This window comes from Odocoileus virginianus, chromosome 30, assembly GCF_023699985.2.
Source record: "Odocoileus virginianus isolate 20LAN1187 ecotype Illinois chromosome 30, Ovbor_1.2, whole genome shotgun sequence".
NCBI lineage: Eukaryota > Metazoa > Chordata > Mammalia > Artiodactyla > Cervidae > Odocoileus > Odocoileus virginianus.
In genome coordinates, this window is record NC_069703.1 from 41,568,987 (window position 1) to 41,587,357 (window position 18,371).

At 40.3% G+C, this 18,371-nt stretch overlaps 1 protein-coding gene across 2 annotated transcripts in view; it reads left to right on the forward strand.

The window, feature by feature from the left end:
• The window catches only part of ZCCHC17 (zinc finger CCHC-type containing 17), a 47,833-nt gene that overhangs the window by 23,916 nt on the left and 5,546 nt on the right, over window positions 1-18,371 (forward strand). For both annotated transcript variants that reach the window (XM_020882765.2, XM_070459073.1), the window contains 4 exons: window positions 65-165; window positions 1,582-1,673; window positions 9,123-9,223; window positions 11,307-11,452. In XM_020882765.2, the coding sequence (XP_020738424.2) occupies window positions 65-165; window positions 1,582-1,673; window positions 9,123-9,223; window positions 11,307-11,452 (440 nt within the window). The remainder of the gene's footprint in view (window positions 1-64; window positions 166-1,581; window positions 1,674-9,122; window positions 9,224-11,306; window positions 11,453-18,371) is intronic.

The following is an 18,371-nucleotide window of genomic DNA, read 5'->3' on the forward strand; positions in this document are numbered from 1 at the left end:
TTACTGTGTTGTTTAGAGTATGAATACCAGACATGCCCACTACTTTTCTTCTTCTTGTGCCCAGGTCTGGTCCATCGAACTCACATGTCATCCTGTCGCGTGGATAAGCCCTCTGAGATAGTAGATGTTGGAGACAAAGTGTGGGTGAAGCTAATTGGCCGAGAGGTAAAGTTCTGTGCAACTTTAACTGGTTAGAAACTATTAAGTAAAGCTGGGATTTTCTAAGTTTTTCATGGTGATATTTCATGAGTGTGTATATGTTGTTAGTTGTGTCTGATAATCTGACCTGAATTTAAACCTTTTGGCTGTCTGTCTGTCACGCAAACTCAGAAGGATAGTATGGACTATAATAAGTGTGGTCCAATAAGTACTTGTCTATAAGACTTTCCTCCCTGTAGTTCATCCAAATGATGGATATGGAGGGGGAAAAAAAGAACCAAAAAGAGAGAAGAAAACTTAAATCTATGAAACTGTCTTTTAGTAGAAAACTTCCAAATACACTTCAATTTGGACCAAAACAAAAAAGAACATAGAGTTTACAGTCATTTTTCATAATACCTGACACCGTGCTATGTGAGGGAAAGTTGAGAAAATGCTGTAGGACCCTGTTAACAGCAGCTCACTTGAGGGTTTGTGGGTCTGTTCAGACCACTGGAGTGATATTCACTTACACTGAGACCTGTTCTCCCCGAGAATGGCAGAGGAGACAGTCCTGAAAGAGATATTCAACAGTATTTGAGTGCTTAATATATACTAGGTCTGAGGGATACAAGAGTTAGTAAATCAGATATAAATGACTTCAGTGGTTATGGAATTTGTGTAGAATATACATTCTATACAAGAGGAGATAAGTAAGCAAACTAAAATAATTAAAAGTAACTACAGGTTATAGTAAGTGCTGTAGTAGGGTCAAAGGATGTGGAGGTTGATTGAGATAAAATGGTCAGAAACAGACTTTTGGGTGAGTGGTGGTTGTATATCATCTGAGACCCAAAGGACAAGGAGCCAGTCATGTGAAAAGTTGAGAAAAGCATATTCCAGGCAAAGAGAGTAACTGATAAAGACTCAAAATTGTAGAGGCCTTCAAGTGCTGAAGGAAGCAAAAGAAGACCAATGTGGCTAACAACTGTCTTCATATTTAAAGACACTGTTAGTTGACTTCATGTTTAAGAAGCTTTTAGACAAAGTCCAAAAGGAGATCTAGTCCACTGGAATGTTCTGAAATCTAATCTATGCTCATGGATCTCTGAACCGATTATTACACTGAACTATATAAAAAAAAAACAGCTTTAATTTTTGCTTGGTTACTTACACAGGCCCCGGCTTTCTGAGCAATCATTTTTGTCTTTGCCCTAAGGAGGGTCAAGAATGATAAGAAAACCATTTCCAGAAATGCCTTTGCCATAGAATTTGCCTGTTATGCTTATTAGTACCCAAAATGTTCCTAGCACAGGACCTTGACCATTAGAGGAACTCAATGTTAGATACATGATAAAAACTTCCAATTCTTAGATAATTTTAGGCCAACAGTCCAAATGATGTACTTTGAGCTTTTGCTGATTTTGCTTTTGTATTTTTCAGATGAAAAATGATAGGATAAAAGTATCCCTCTCCATGAAGGTTGTCAACCAAGGGACTGGGAAGGACCTTGATCCCAACAACGTTATCATTGAGTAGGTAAAAGGTTTGGAATGGTTAAAATAACTTTTCAAACCACAGAATGATAGAGTGAATCAGGCCCACCTGGAAACTCCACTGTTTGTAGACTGCGATATTGATGAATTATGTGATCTTTGGTTTTTAGAGGTAGAAAGTGTTATGTGTGTGTGTGTGTGTGTGCGCGCTTAGTTATTCAGTTGTGTCCGACTCTTGTGACCCCATGGAACTATAGCCCACCAGGCTTCTCTATCCATGGGATTTTCCAGGCAAGAATACTGGGGTGGGTAGCTAGTCCCTTCTCCAGGGCCTTCCTGACCCAGGGATCGAACCCAGGTCTCCTGCATTGATGGCAACTTCTTTACCATCTGAGCCACCAAGGGAGCCCAGAAAGTGTTGTAGATAACACTAAGATGAAATGCAAATAAGCCGCTCCTAGCATAGAAGTGCTCTGTCAATGATTTAGTTTCCTTTCCCTTATTCTTTTTCTGCTTCTACCCTTTAACCAGTTAGCCAAAAAGCATTCATTGTGAGGTACTTGTTAATTGCCTTTCCTCTAGCTCTGGGACTGAAAAAGGCAGAGACCATGTACAAGGGACAACTCTAGTGGGGTTTTAGACCCCTGCATCTTGGGATGTGCTGTGTCCCGAACACAACACCTTACTTTCACTAGGTCTTCTGACTTTTCTTTTTTTTTCCCCCATTTATTTTTATTAGTTGGAGGCTAATTACTTTACAATATTGTAGTGGTTTTTGCCATACATTGACATGAATCAGCCTCTTCTGATTTTTCATTTATGAATAGATTTCCTCTGTAGGATACTATCTGGTGATGCATGGAATTTGCTGTCTCAGAATCTTTCTTGAATACAGGCATAGCTCTGAGATCCTGTGGTTTCAGTTCCAGACCACCACATAAAGCAAATGCCTTAATAAAGTGAGTCACATGAATTTTTTGATTTCCCAGTGCATATAAAAGTATATTGTAGTCTATTAAGTGTGCAATATCACAGTGTCTAAAAAGCAATATGTATACCTTAATTAAAAAATACTTGATTACTAAAAAGTGCTGAAATGATGACAATAGTAGTATCAGAGATCACTATAACAAATGGAATAACAATGATGATGTAGAGGGAGGTGGGAGGGGGGATCGGGATGGGGAATACATGTAACTCCATGGCTGATACATGTCAATGTATGACAAAACCCACTGAAATGTTGTGAAGTAATTAGCCTCCAACTAATAAAAATAAATGAAAAGAAAAAAAAAAAAATAAATAAAAATTAAAAAAAAAAACGATGATGAAAAAGTTTGAAATACTGCCAAATTACCTCATTTGATACTGAGACATAAAGTGAGCAAATACAGTTGGAAAAATAATGCCAGTAGACTTGCTCAATTCAGGGTTGCCTTCAAATTGTAGAAAACACAGTATCTGTGAAGCTCAGTAAAATTAGGGTGTGCCAGTGATTTCTAGGGCTTCCCTGGTATCTCAGTTGGTAAAGAATCTACCTGCAATGCAGGAGACCCTGGTTTGATTCCTGGATTGGGAAGATCCGCTGGAGAAGGGATAGGCCTACCCACTCCAGTATTCTTGGGCTTCCCTTGTGGCTCAGCTGTTAAAGAATCCGCCTGCCATGCGGGAGACCTGGGTTTGATCCCTGGGTTGGGAAGATCCCCTGGAGAAGGGAAAGGCTACCCACTCCAGTATTCTGGCCTGGAGGATTCCATGGACTATATAGCCTATGGGGTCGCAACGAGTTGAACATGACTGAGCGACTTTCACTTCACAAGTGGTTTCTAATCAGGGGTTCCTAGATCTTTAATATCCCTTGAAGGAGGCTGAGGGGTTTATGAACTGTTTTTAGTGTTTCAGAAAGCCAACTAAAATCATATGTTTATCCTCAGGTTGACCATGACATTATTTTATTGCTTCTTACATAAATATCACATTGTTTATTTCATGCTAATTTGGTGCTCTTAGTGGCCATAATGTTATTTAATTTTTTTAAATAAGAAAAAAAAAGTGTTGTTTGAGTGGGGTCTTGCCAACGCAGTGTTTGGAAGCCCTTATGTTTATAGTTCTGAAAAAAAAAATAATTTTGAATATGAAGGAAGGGAAGTAATATTTATTGAATACATACTATATGTCAGACTTAGGCAAGATGATTCATGTACATTAATGTGTCTAATTCTTATAAAAACCTGCAAAGTGGGCATTATTTCCATTTTACTTTATTTTCTTAGTTTCTAGCTTGATACTTGGTGATAACTTGCCTGTGATTGTATAACAAGTTATGGTGGGTTGAATCCAGGTCTCTCTGATGTTAAAACTAATATTGTTTTCCCCACATGATGCTTCTAGGTATTGCATGTGACTTAGAATTTTTCATATTACTGTAGTTTAGTCTCTAAATGCTGACAGGTTTGAAGGGCTGATTTTTTGTTTTTTGGTAGGGCTAATTATTGACAAATACTTGACATTTGAAATTTTTTATAATTCCGAGCTCAGAAATGTTAAGTGTGATATTTACTGATTGCATTGTAATAAATTATTTCTGCTCCAAAGAGTCCTGTCTATACAGACACATTAAAAAGCAGTGAAATTTCCTAAAGCCACTCTTATAAGGGTAAAAATATAAAACAAGATAAAAGAGCTGCATCTCTTTCTTACAACGAGGGAAGAAAATCGAAAGGAAAGGACCCCTTGGTTTTCTGTTGTACATGTTTCTATGTATGGGCTATTTCTAGTAATGACCAAAAGGCTGAACAGTAACTTTTGTTGTAAACTATTTGTATTTTGTTGTAGGCTATAGTGGAATGATGACAGGTTTTAGAGTTAGACTTGAATCAGAAAGAGCCCTGGTTCTGCCCCAAGCTAGTGTATGACCCTGAAGAGATTACCTAGGCTTTCTGAACCTCAGTGAAGGTATATCTTCACTGTACGAAGAGAATGGCACCTACATCTTGGTGTAATAGAAATGATGGTATGGTTTAAATTAAATCTTGTTTAGAAAGAACCTTAGCTTAGAAGGGAAGGGAAAGGCTACCCACTCCAGTATTCCATGGACTGTATAGTCCATGGGGTCACAAAGAGTCAGATAGGAGTGAACGACTTTCACTTTCTTGTCTAATCTATAGTAGAAATTTAACATATAGCAACTACTTGTAGTTAATGTTTTTAAATATTTCTTCATTTTTCCTCTAGTATCTGAGATTATCATACCTTTTCTTTTGTTTTTTATTTTTTAATTTGTTTTAAATGTTTTGGCCATTCTGCATGCCATGCAGGGATCTTAGTTCCCTGACCAGGAATCGAACTCATGCCCCCTGCCATGAAAGCATGGAGTCTTAACCACTGGACTACCTGGGAAGTCCCCCACACTCTTTCTTTTGAAAGACTAAGTAAAAGCCATGAGGCAGAGGCCACCTCTTATCTTTCTTTCTTATCTCACATAATCCCTGATGTATAGTAGTTGTTTAGTTAGTGTATCCATTTACTTATTAGTTGACAAATATTTATTGGACTTCTATTCTATTTGAAGTACAATGGCAATACCAGGGTTTCTGTCTAAGGACCTTACTGCCTAGTGTAATGAAGTAATTATGCAAATAACTTTGATACAAGGCAACATGTAATAAATATTAAAAGAGTGGTTTAAAGGAAAGATTCTAGGAAATAGCTTGAAGAGGAAGAGTTGATATCAGGCCTTGATGGTCAGAGAAGAGGGGACAGTTGAGCTAAGTCTTGAAGAATAGGTAAGATTTTGTCAGGCAGCAGGGGAAAGAATAGTATTGCAAGCAGAAGGAACAGTTTCAGGAAAGGCATGAGGCAGGAAAGCATGTGGCACTTTTAAGAGTCTTGTTTAAGAAAGTAAGAGGGTATTGTTAGGTACAAGAATGTAGGGCTTGAAAGATAGGTTGGAGTCAGACTGTGGACAGCTTTGTGTATCAGTCAAAGAATATGAATGTTTTTAAAGCCTTTGAATGGGAGAGACTCCTGAGTAGATGATTCTCTCCAGGTACCCCATTTTCTGGCTTCACCCTGTTAGGCTCAATATCTTCATGTTGTTTTCAGCTACCCACTGCTTGACAACTACCTTTCATTCTCCATCAAAATCTAGCGGTCTTATATTTCATTCCCTCAGGCCCCAAAGTATTGAATATTAACAAGGTCATTAATAAGTGAATCTGCAAATGGAAAAGGGCTAAATACAGTTTCCAGTTGGGTTTAACCAGCATAGTATAGAAAGAGCGTTTATGTATGACCACACTGTAATTATCCATTTATATATCTCTTTCTACCATGTCCTATCACTTTAGTATACTTCCTCACATCATTAGTACTAGCACTGGTGTTTGCCTCTTATTAGTTAAACTTAAAAATGAAAGATTAATCCTGCTATGTGTGCTGGAGACCAGTAAATGAGTTATTGCTGTTTAAGTGAAATGTACTGAAGCCTAAACTAGCTTGATGGCAATAAGGACAGAAAGGGAGTGAGTGCCATATTTGCTGAATTGAGTGTTAGGTGGGAGGTATGATTTGGCTTATGGTATGTTTGAATCTACAGCAGATTGGAATTGATTATAATGAGGGTTTGCTTAGGCTGCAACTCATAGCCACTTGAAACTGAGCTCCACAAATGACATCTGAAAGCAATGGAGTTTTTGTGACTGTTCAAGTTATATCCCCAAGAACCTGCCTTGTTTTCTTAAATTTAATTTTATTGCAGTGAGAACATTTAACATGAGATCTACCCTTTTAACAAATATTTAAGTGTATTGTTAACAGTATTATTGACTATAGGTACAATGCTGTGCATTAGATCACTAGAACTTACTCATCTTACTTAATTGAAACTTTTTAACCCTAGGTAAGTAACTCACTATTTACTTCTTCATGCTCCTCACCTTGGTGTTTGTTCCTCAAGCTTCACTCTTTGAATGGACCCTCTCCTGTGACCCATACCAGACAGCTGACCTTCTATCATTTGAGTAAGATTCTTCTAGGGCACAAGCTAGGGATATGAACAGACTTTAGAACTTAAACCACATGCTTGTGTGGTCTGTCCCAACTGGGAAGCCACTAGTCACACAGGCGATTTAATTGTGAATTAATTGAAAGTAAATAAAGTTTACCATCTAATTCCTCAATCACAAACCACATTTGAAGTGCTCATTAGCCATAGACATAAAGTCAGATGTAAATAGTCAGCAGTACAGACAGAAATTTATAGAACTTTATAGCTTTGTGTGTTTTTTTTTGGACAACAGTGTGCTAGATGGTTGCTGTCTGCTCAGATATAGAAAAGAATATAACATAGACTTTACTTCTCAAGCCCTGGTTGTGATAAAGTTGTTGTTGTTTAGTTGCTAAGTTGTGTCCAACTCTTTGTGACCCCATGGACTACAGCACGCTAGGCTTCCCTGTCCTTCGCTATCTCCCGGAGTTTGCTCAAATTCACGTCCGTTGAGTTGGTGATGCTATCTAACCATTTCATCCTCTGCTGCTCCCTTCTCCTTTTGCCTTCCATCTTTCCCAGCATCAGGGTCTTTTCCCATGAGTTGGCTTTTCACATCAGGTTGTGGAATAGACGGTGAGGCAAAATATAAACAAATTAGTAAAATAAAATGAGTATTTAACTTTGCCTGTGGTAACAGGGAGCATTTTACAGAAGATGTGATATTTGAGCTGAACTTTGAAGAATGGGACAGAATATGGAGTATCTTGATCCACTTTGTTTCCTGTCTTGAGCCCTCATTGCCCATAAAACTTGACTAGAATTTGTGAAGTGAGTAGCTTTGTTCTGCTTTGATTATCCTGCATTGCTCTGGGTAATGTGGCTCTTCTGGCAAAATATTTCTCTACTTTTGCTGGACTCTGGAGAGACCTGCTAGTGAACAGGTTAGAAAAGCCTAGGTGAAGTCAGAGTTCAAAGTTAAAGACATTCAGGTAAAGAAAAATATTTTGGATGAAGGACAAAGAAATTTCAGCAAGCATCCATTGATGCTGTTGCTTGCCACGCCTTGGGCTGAGGTGCCAGGGAAACAAAGACAAGTAAGATATTTTTTAAACGGGCCCATATCTAGAAGGAAATAACTATGTGGTGTGATATGTGCTAGGATTGAAGTGTATATAGGATGCAGTTTGGGTCTGAAAGGAAGAGTGATCAGGGGTGATACTCTTCAATTAAACATTTTCTAAGAATACTCTGCGTAGGTCCTGTGTATTATAGTAAAGGTAACAAAAGCTGCGGCAGCTGGGGCGCCTCGGCTCTGCTGGTAGCAGTGTAACTGGTAAACGCACTGTATGGCAGTGTCCACTGAGACAGATGCCCGGTAACTCACTAGTTCCCCTCCTACCTGGAGTTAGGCGTTTCCCAAAAGAAATGCATGTACATATACAAGTTCACCAAAAGTTCACAGAAGCACTCTCATAGTAGAAATTACTCAAATATTCACCAACAGAACAATGCTTTATAGCAATGAGAATGAATGATCCACAGCTACACACAACACTTAGATGGATCTCACAAAGCAGTGAAAGGAGCCAGATACAGAAGGGTCCATACTCTGATTCTCTTGATCTAACTTAGAAAAATATGTAAAACTAATCTATTCTGTTAGGAACTAGAAGAGTGGTTGTTCTTGGAGGAGGCACAGTGGCTGGAGGGGCTTCTGTGGTGTTGGTGATGTTCTGTTTCTCTGAGTACTGATTATGTGGATATTTCAAATTGTGAAAAATCAGTCAAGCTGTATACTTGTGAGTACTTTTCTGTGTGTATTTTATTCTTTGGTCATATATTTAGAATTTTTAAAAAGTGTCATGGGACTATGAACAAATAGATTAATTCTGGCTGGGAGGAGGAGAATTTGATAGAAGGAGGAGCAATAACTAAGCCGAGCCTTGACACGTTTGGGTGTAGTTAGGTGGTGAGGTGGGAGTAAAGGGGGAAGAAAAGCATTTCAGAAAGAGGGAGGGGCCTAAGCAAAAGCATGAGCCATCTGGGGAAGGTAAAATAGTGTGGTTTGGCTCCAGCATATTGTACAAGTAAAGATGAGGCCAGAAAAGTAGGTTAGAGACAGATTGTGAAAGGCCTTGAATACCAGCATAAGAAATTTGGACTTGATTTTCTAAGAAATCTTTGATGGTCACCCAGGAGTAACCTTGTAAGGGTTGTAGGGGACCTAGCAAGGTGAGTAATTGTATCTTCATCCCCTGTGCATCAGTGAGATGAAATCTAGTCTTATTCATAGTAATCAATTCAGAGCCTTGTCCTGAATGAAAAAATTGTCTAGTTCATGTTGTTGCTTTCACTGCCTATCTCCTTAGGCCCAGTGCTTTTCCTTTCTCCCTTCTACCTGCCAAAAACAAAACAAAAAACCAACATAGAGTATTAACTAGTAGTATCTCTGGCCACATCTCTTAAGAGGGCCAACAGTCAGTATCATTTCATTACAGGCAAGAAGAGAGGCGGAGGCGGTCCTTCCAGGATTACACTGGGCAGAAGATCACCCTTGAGGCTGTCCTGAACACCACCTGCAAGAAGTGTGGCTGTAAAGGTAGGGTGAAGCCTCTGCCATTTCAATTTTATTCTCCTGTGGATGAACCCTTTACAGGATGAGGGAGGCCACCTAGTGTGCCTTTAGATCTCCCTGGGTTTTAGCCAAGTGTTGGCCTCCCTTGCTCATTCATCTGCTGTTCCTACTAGACTCACGTCAGAGTTCATGACTTGTTGCTTTTTCTGTTTCCTTTTCTGAATGCTGCCCTGCCGGATACTACTACTATTACCACTACTCCTCTCTCTCCATAGGCAATGCCCTGCCTGGGCAGGACCCCCATATACTATGACAGGAGGGGTAAGAGTGTTGGATTATTATCAACAATCTAAATTTTATCTCTAAGGACCATTATTGTTTGGTTGCAAAAATTAAGTGACTTGGAAATATATTCCTTAAGGATCCAAGTCAATCCTTTCTTGCTTATTTTACCTTTATCTCTATAACTTCTGAGTTCTGAGTACAGTATTTTTTTCGTAGTAAAGAATACAGGCTAGTCACTTCCTTTTAGCTTCGTTTCCTCAAGTTTCCTACAGTCCTACTCAAATATTAAAGAGCTCTTTCAGCCTGACTTCCCTTGTTGGAGCTATAATGAGAGGGATTGCCATCTTCTCACTTTCAGAGTGACCTCAATTTGTCACCAGGTCTCCCTAACCTTTCATTTACCTTGCTCTCTTGACTTTTCTACGAGTGGTAGCAGATTTGTGCCCTGGTTGAGGTTGGGGGTTTGTCCTGATTTATCATTACTGTAGAGGGAGGAAGGGAAAAATGTGGTTTATACATAGCTTTTTGATGATCTTATCAAATTCTTTGTGCCCCTGAGGCAGGGCCTACAAAAAGCTCACATAAAACCAGCTGTGTAGCATCTGTTAAAAGTGAAAGTGACATCTCTCCGTCGTGTCCGACTCTTTGCGACCCCATGGACTGTAGCCTACCAGGCTCCTCCATCCATGGGATTTTCTAGACAAGAGCACTGGAGTGGGCTGCCATTTCCTTCTCCAGGGGATCTCCCCGACCCAGGGATTGAACCCTGGTCTCCTGCATTGCAGACAGACGATTTACTGTCTGAGCCCCCAGGGAAGCCCAGCATCTGTGACAGGGCCTCTTAATAGTAACGTAGGCTCAGGGAGAATGAGGTCCTCTTACCTTCAACTTGTTTCCACCAGGTGTTACATGAGGCAGAAAGGAATAATGAACATTAGAGTTTGGCCCAGGCAGGCCAAAGGTGGTTGGTTTGGGTGCAACAGAAAGAGCACAGGGCAGGGAGACATGAGACCCAGGGTAAGTTTTAGTTCTGCTGCTGTCTGTGTGACCTTGAGGTACTTCTTTACTCTGGGCCTTCATATCTAATGCAAATGCAGTGTTGGATTTGATGATCTCTCAGGCCTTGCCGGACCTGACAGGCTGTGAATGTTGACTGCCCCTAGGTGACTTTGCTGGCTCTGTATGTGTTAGCTTGAATTTGAGTGCTGTGTTCCTGCCTGCTGCCTAAGAGCTATCTTCCTTTAGGGCCTCTTTGCCTGCCACTTGGCTCCCTCTGGCAAATATTCTGCTCTCTGGAGCAGCCTTTCATTGTCAGAAATGGGTTCCAAATAGACCTTTAAAACCAATGCAGAAGATGTGGGTTCAGTCCCTGGGTTGGGAAGATCCCCTGGAGAAGGAAATGGCAACCCGTTCCAGTGTTCTTCTCTGGGAAATCCCACAGACAGAGGAGCCTGGCGGGCTCCAGTCCATAGCTATGGTTGCAAAAGAATCAGACACGACTTAGCAGCTAAACAGTAACAACAAGACCTTTAAAAATTACTGAACCCAGTTGCAAATGAGGGCAACACAAGCCTATATCCTCACATTCTTGGCGATTTCCAAAGCAGTGCCAGTGTTTCCCACAGCTCTAGGACCAGCTGCCTGTCTGGCTCTGGTTGAGTGAGCAATGCTATCAAGCTGCTCTGAATGCAGCAACTGCTGTGAATGAACTTAGTAGTACCTCCTGAACCAGCCAGCCCTTCAGGAGCTTCTGGGGAAGATCCACCTGCTAAGGGGAGAGATTGCGTCTTCCCTCCCTACTTTTTCTACTTCTCTTCTGCAGGCCACTTTGCAAAGGATTGTTTCATGCAACCAGGTGGGACCAAGTACTCTCTGATACCCGATGAGGAAGAGGAGAAAGAAGAGGCAAAGTCAGCAGAGTTTGAAAAACCTGACCCCACGAGAAATTCTTCTAGAAAAAGAAAGAAGGTGAGTGCTATCTTGCTTTTTATTTATCATATTTTTTTTGAGTTATAAAATAAAAATATACTTTGTGCAGAAATTTTAGAAATACCAAGAAACATAAAGAACATTAGGATCTCTTGTAATCTTTCCACCCAGTGAGACTCTTAATATGCTTATATTTTTCTAGGTAAATATATATATATATATAAATATATAATTCTCTATGTAATTGTATATATATATGATTTTCACATATATATATGTATGTGTTTACACATAAATGCACAATCATCATCTTGCTAGGTATAGTTTGTATCCTACTTTTTTCATTACATTTATAAAAAGCATTTTCTAGTATCCTAAAGTGTTCTTGTGTGTGTTAATTGCTCAGTTGTGTCCGACTTTTTGTAATGCCATGGACTGTAGCCTGCCTGGCTCCTCTGTCCATGGGATTCTCCAGGCAAGAATAGTGGAGTGGTAGTCATTCCCTTCTGCAGGGGATCATCCCAACCCAGGGATTAAACCCGGGTCTCCTGCATTGCAGGCAGATTCTTTACCATCTGAGCCACCAGGGAAGCCCTGCTGCTACTAAGTCACTTCAGTCGTGTCTGGCTCTGTGCGACTCCATAGACGGCAGCTCACCAGGCTCCCCCATCCCTGGGATTCTCCAGGCAAGAACACTGGAGTGGGTTGCCATTTCCTTCTCCAGCTCATGAAAGTGAAAAGTGAAAGTGAAGTCGCTCAGTCGTGTCCGACTCTTAGTGACCTCATGGACTGCAGCCCACCAGGCTCCTCCGTCCATGGGATTTTCCAGGCAAGAGTACTGGAGTGGGGTGCCATTGCCTTCTCCGAGGGAAGCCCTAAGTATTCTTAAAAACTTGATTTAAAAAACAAACAAACAAACTTGATTTAAGAGCACCATACTATACTCTATCCTATGGCTAAATGGTGGTTTATTTAATTGTATTTTTTGTGGGATATTTTGAATACGTCAACCTAGTCTTTGGCCACGTCTCTAATTCCTTTCTTTGGATAAATTCCTAAGTAAGATTACTGAATAAGGGCTTTAAGACTCTATGCATCTTATCAAATTGTCTTTCTAAAAAGTACTTATTTTGCATCCAGCAGTGGATAAGAGTGCCTGTCCCACTGAGTTGTGTCTTCTATCTATACAAAAGTGGTCATTTTGTTCCAGGCATTGCACACCTAGGAACATAAAAACTGTGATAAGGTCCTTGCCCTCAGTGGGCATTATTTACAAATTTAAGTATTTTCTTCATTTTTGGACAAGGAAAAAGGCTCATTGTATCATTATTAAGAATTAGCCCAATATGTGGGTGATAATTTATCAATCTGTATATTCTTTCCCTGGGTGATCACATCCCTTCTAAGACTTCAGCTGCCCTGACAACTTTGATGTCACTAAGTAATATCCCAGTGGTACCTCAAACTCTGGCTTGGAGCCAGTCAGACCTAGTATAACGCCTTTCTGTGCTGTTTGCTAACATCAGTTCCTTAACTGACAAAGTAGGATTGTTGTGATCTATGATAACTGTGCTCCTTGCAGAGTGATGCCCAGCTCCTCAAATTAGATACAAAGCACTGATAAGTAAGTTTGTAATTAATGTTACCTGTCACAGCTATCATTAGCTCTTCTTTGGCCCTTCTCACTATACACACCCTCCTACCCCAACCCCCGTAAAAACACAACAACCAAAACCCTTGCTTCTATCCTTCTATCTTGTATTTCTAGTTTTAATGACAGCATAACCTTCCGGTCTCCAGGAAAGAAACAACGTGCAATTATTTTTCTTCTCCTTTCTATCCCGTACATAATCAGTCACCAAGTCCTGTCTGTGGTGCCTTATAATATCTCAATTCTCTTCCTTCCTCCCACTCCCCCTACTACTGTGCATTTTTCCTCCTTACCTCTCTCACTTACATTCTGACTACTGAACTAGCCCAAGGAGATTTAAAAAAAATTTTTTTTTACTATTTGGTTTCCCTGGGTCTTGCTTGCTGCGTGCAGGTTTTCTCTAGTTGCAGTGAGTGGGGGCTACTCTTGGTTGGCAGTGTGCAGGCTTCTCCTGTTGCTGAGCACAGGCAGTGTGTGGGCTTCAGTAGTTGTGGCTTGTGGGCCCTAGAGCACAGGCTCAATATATGTGGCGCATGGGCCTTAGTTGCCTGCGGCATGTGGAATCTTCCCAGACCAGGGATTGGACCCAAGTCCCCTGCATTGGCAGGCAGATTCTGGTACCACTGTACCACCAGGGAAGTCCCAGTGCATAGAGATTTTTAAAATACATGCTTCCCTTCTACCTCTTGAGTACCAAGTTCACAGGCCTGGGTCTGGACATCTGATTTTTTTGGGAAAAACCCTTCTTTATCTCACTGCTTGATTCTCTTTTGCCCTCTGCTTTAACTCTGAATGTGGACTGCTCTGAGGCTGTGGCTGTCTTATTACTCCCTTCTCTTCTGTAACTATTGTTGTTCAGTGGCTAGGTCTTATCCAACTCTTTGCAACCCCATGGACTGCAGCATGCCAGACTTCCCTGTCTTTCATTATTTCTTGGAGTTTGCTCAAATTCATTTCCATTCATCTCCATTGAGATGGTGATATATTCTCTTGTCTGTCATCTCATCCTCTGTCATCCTCTTCTCCTTTTGCTTTCAGTCTTTCCCAACATCCTGATCTTTTCCAGCGAGTCAGCTCTTTGCATCAGGTGGCCAAATTATTGGAGCTTCAGCTTTAGCATCAGTCCTTACAACGAATATTCAGGGTTGATTTCCTTTAGAATCAAATGGTTTGATCTCCTTGCAATCCAAGGGACTCTCAGGAGTTTTCTCCAGCACCACAGTTCAAAAACATCAATTCTTCAGTATTCAGCCTTCTTTATGGTCCAACTCTCACATCCATACATGACTACTGGAAAAACCATAGCTTTGACTATACAGACCTACAGACCTTTGTTGGCAAAGTGATGTCTCTGCTTTCTAATTTCTGCTGTCTAGCTTTATCATAGTTTTCTTTCCAAGGAGCAAGCGTCTTTTAATTTCATGGCTGCAGTCACTGTCCACAGTGATTTTGGAGCCCAAGAAAATCAAATCTATCACTGCTTCTACTTTTCCCCCTTCTAATTGCCATGGAATAATTTCTTTCTGCATTGTTTTGTAGTTTTCAGTGTAGAATTATTAATATTTTTGCCTCCCTGATTAAGTTTATTCCTAAGTATTTTATTCTTTTTGATGCTATTATAAATGGAATTGTTTTCTTAATTCCTTTTTGGATTGCTAGTTGTTAGTGTATAGAAACTGATTCTTGTATGTTGATTTTGTATCCTGCAACTTTTCTGAATTCATAGATTAGTTCTAATAGTTTTTTGTGAAATCTTTAAAGATTTTCTACATAAAGATCGTATCTATAGACAGATAATTTTACTTCTTTAGTAGAGCTTGATTTTAAACTGAATTCTATTTATATGTTGCAGGGATTTTTTTCATTCTCTTTTAACCTTTTAGAGTTTAAATGGTGTTTGTCAGATTCCTAAAATGGTTCTGTGGTTTTCTCACTGCTGTGGGTCTTTGAGTGTTTTTGCATTTCTTAATACAGCTGGTACAATTAATTATTGCTTTGTTTCTAAAGCTGCTTTGAGATGTGTATTTTAGTTCTCCAAAATAATTATTAAGGATCTGCTAGGTATGAGGCTCTTTATGACCTGCTTAGTCAACCCATTATCCAACCTTCCGTTGCTCTTCACTTAGTAGAGAAATAGTCTGATGAACAGTGGCAGTAATAGTCATCATACCTTACTACTTTTTAAAGTACCTTTGTGTATATGAACGTCTGACTCATGAGTCCTCTTTGATTAAAAAGTGCTCTAAGGGAATTGAAACTAAAATCTTCCCCCTTGGTGCCCATTGTTTCTACCAAGAAAACAGCTAGCATCATTGTCTTCTCGCTTTGTCATTAATTGCTTCATTATCTTTTTCATTAATTCCTTCATTATCTTTTATGCCTTACATTTGTTTAGTATTTACAATTTATAAAATATATTAATTTTTTTTTCCTTTTCTTTTTTTGGGGGGCACTCTGCATGCCATGTGGGATCTTAGCTAACCGACCAGGAATCAAACCTATGCCCTCTGTAGTGGAAGTGCTGAGTCTTAACCACTGGACCACCAGGGAAGCCTTATACAAAAATCTAGTATGCATTGATTTAATTCAGTGCTATACCTATTCATTACATGACAGTTTTCATCCCAGTGTCTGAAAATTGCAAGTCATTTTTATTGGCCATAATTAGAACGAGAGGAAGCTCTGTGTTGCAAATGGAAATGGGCCATGAAGAGGCTAGTAAAATAGGAATAGAGGCTTTTATTGTGAAGCCCTGGATACTCTTTCCATGAACCTGTGGTCTGTGCTTTGCTAGCCTTTTTCACTTATCATATGCCATCATGGGTCTTTCTAAATCAGGCTCTATTATGAGGAAGCATCTACCTTGGGGTTGGGGTTAGGCTGCCCACTTATTATAGTGAAGTTTATCTATATTTGATCCAGAATGTAATTTTCTTCTTCTGATTCGGCTACTATAATTACTGTCTGCTGTACTATATATAGAAAACAGAAATAGAAATGCCATCCCTTGGCTGCAGTGCTGGCTTTGTTCTTTCGTCCAGAGAACTTCTGGTGCCTGCCTTCGAGAGAGGTTGCCAGTCCTGGGCCTGTTCTGGAGCACAGAGGGTCATCCAGTGTAGTCTGCTTAAGAGCCTTCTATGATTCCCCCTTTTCTATGGAAAAGTCCGAGTTCCTTTAAGACTTTTCATAATTTGTCCAACATCTCAGTGTCATCTCTTTACCAGTCCCTTCTGTCACACACTCTACTCCAACCTCATTCATTAAAAGAATTTCTATTATATGCCAAGCTCTGTTCTAGTCATTGCAGGTACAGTAGTGACCAAACAGGTAAAATTCATGGCACTTTCTTTCTAATGAGGGTTACAGATAATGAACTTAGTAAGTAAATACTAACATTTCAAGTAGTGATAAGTGCTGTGTGTTGTGTGTTAATCTGCTCAGTCATGTCTGACTCTTTGCGACCCCATGATTGTATCCCTCCAGGCTCCTCTGTCCATGGGATTCTCCAGGCCGAATACTGGAGTGGGTAGCTATTCCATTATCCAGGAGACCTTCCCAACCCAGGGATCAAACTTGGGTCTCTGGCACTGCAGGCAGATTCTCTGCTCTCTGAGCCACCAGGGAAGCCCGACAGGTGCTATGGATGAAACTAATTTGGTTATGAGAGAGAGGGAGTAGTAGAACAGGGTAGGGGAGTAGGTGACTTCCCGTTCTGGACAGGTGGTAATGGCAGGCTTTTCTCATAAGCATCATTTGAGTTGATCTTTGAAGGAAGTGAGAAAGCAAGCTACTCAGAGAAGTGGTGAGAGAGCCCTTCAACAAGTTCGATAGCTAGGTACTGGGAATGAACTTGGCATTTTTAAGGAACAGCAAGGAGGCCAGTATAGGAAGTGAATGAGTTAGAGGAAACCGGGGCCTTATATGAGAATATGAGGACTTCAACTTTCACTTGGAATGAGATGGATGTCATTACGGGTTTTGAGTAGAGGGTTGACATGATCTGACTTCTCTTTTAAGTGAATTATTCTGGCTACTGTATGGAAATTAGATGGTCAAAAGGCAAAGGTGAAAGTAGCAAGCTAGATAATAGACAGTATCAATAATCCACATGAGAGATGATGGTGGCTTGGACTAGAATGATAGTAGTGGAAGTGGTGAGAAGGGAGTTGAAGTGTGGATATATTTTGAAGGCAGAGCTGACAATTTGTTGAGTGATCAGATGTGAGATAAGAAAGAGAACAATTGAAGATGACTGCAAGGTTTTGGGTTAACTAACTGAGCTAAGAGAAGGAATACAGAAGTAAGTTTGGGAATGGACAGCAGTTGGGTTTAGTTTGAGTTGTCATCAATGAAAATGGGAGCGAAAGCTGAAGGGGCAGGAGAGTAGGTTTGGGAGGGGGTGAGGCATAGAAGCCTATCATGTACACACATGGATGTGTAGAGTGAGCAGTTGGATGTGTAGTTTTGGAGTTCAAAGGAAAGGCTCAGGTAAGATATAAATTTGGGAGCCATCTATAGATAGATGGTATTTGAGTTCATATGTGAGATTGCCTGGAGAGTAAATGTAGGGAAGAGAACAGGTTGGAAAACTTGAGCCCCAGAGTGTTTCAATTTTTAGAGGTTATAAAGCAAGGGAATGAGCAAGGGAGACTGAAAAAGAACAGCTAGGGAGGTTGGTGGAGGGTGAGAGAATGTGGTGGAAGTTAAGTGAGGAGTGTGTTTTATGGAAGATAGACTGCGTCAAATGCAGCTGATTGATCAAGTAAATGAGGCCTAAGGATTGATCATGAATTTGGCCGTGTGCAGATCATTGGTAACTTTGACAAAACCTGTTTCAGTAGAGTGGTGTTAACCAGGTTAACAATTTTAACCTGGTTAAAATTGCTTAGGAGGGTTTTGTTTTCTTCTTTAATGGGAACTATAAGAGCACATTTGTTTACTGCTAGGAATGAGCCACTGAAAAAGGAAAATTTGATGCAGAAGAGAGGGGACAATTCTTAGACTGATGTCTTTGAGTAAGAAAGAAGTGATGGGACCCAGTACATGGTAAATAAGCCACATGGGATCTTTCAGGCATTTACCTCATCTGTCTTCCCTCTGTCTGGAAGACCCTCACTTCCCTTCTTCTGTCAGCATTACCACCACTACTCCACCTGCCAAAGCCATATTCATCCTTTAGAAGTACAATACATTACCTGTCCTTCATGAGACCATTCCAAATTCCTCAGATATAATTGATTTTTTCCCTTATGTGTCTGTGGTATGTGACTTGTACTTTTCTTACATCACTTCCATTGATTGCCTAGT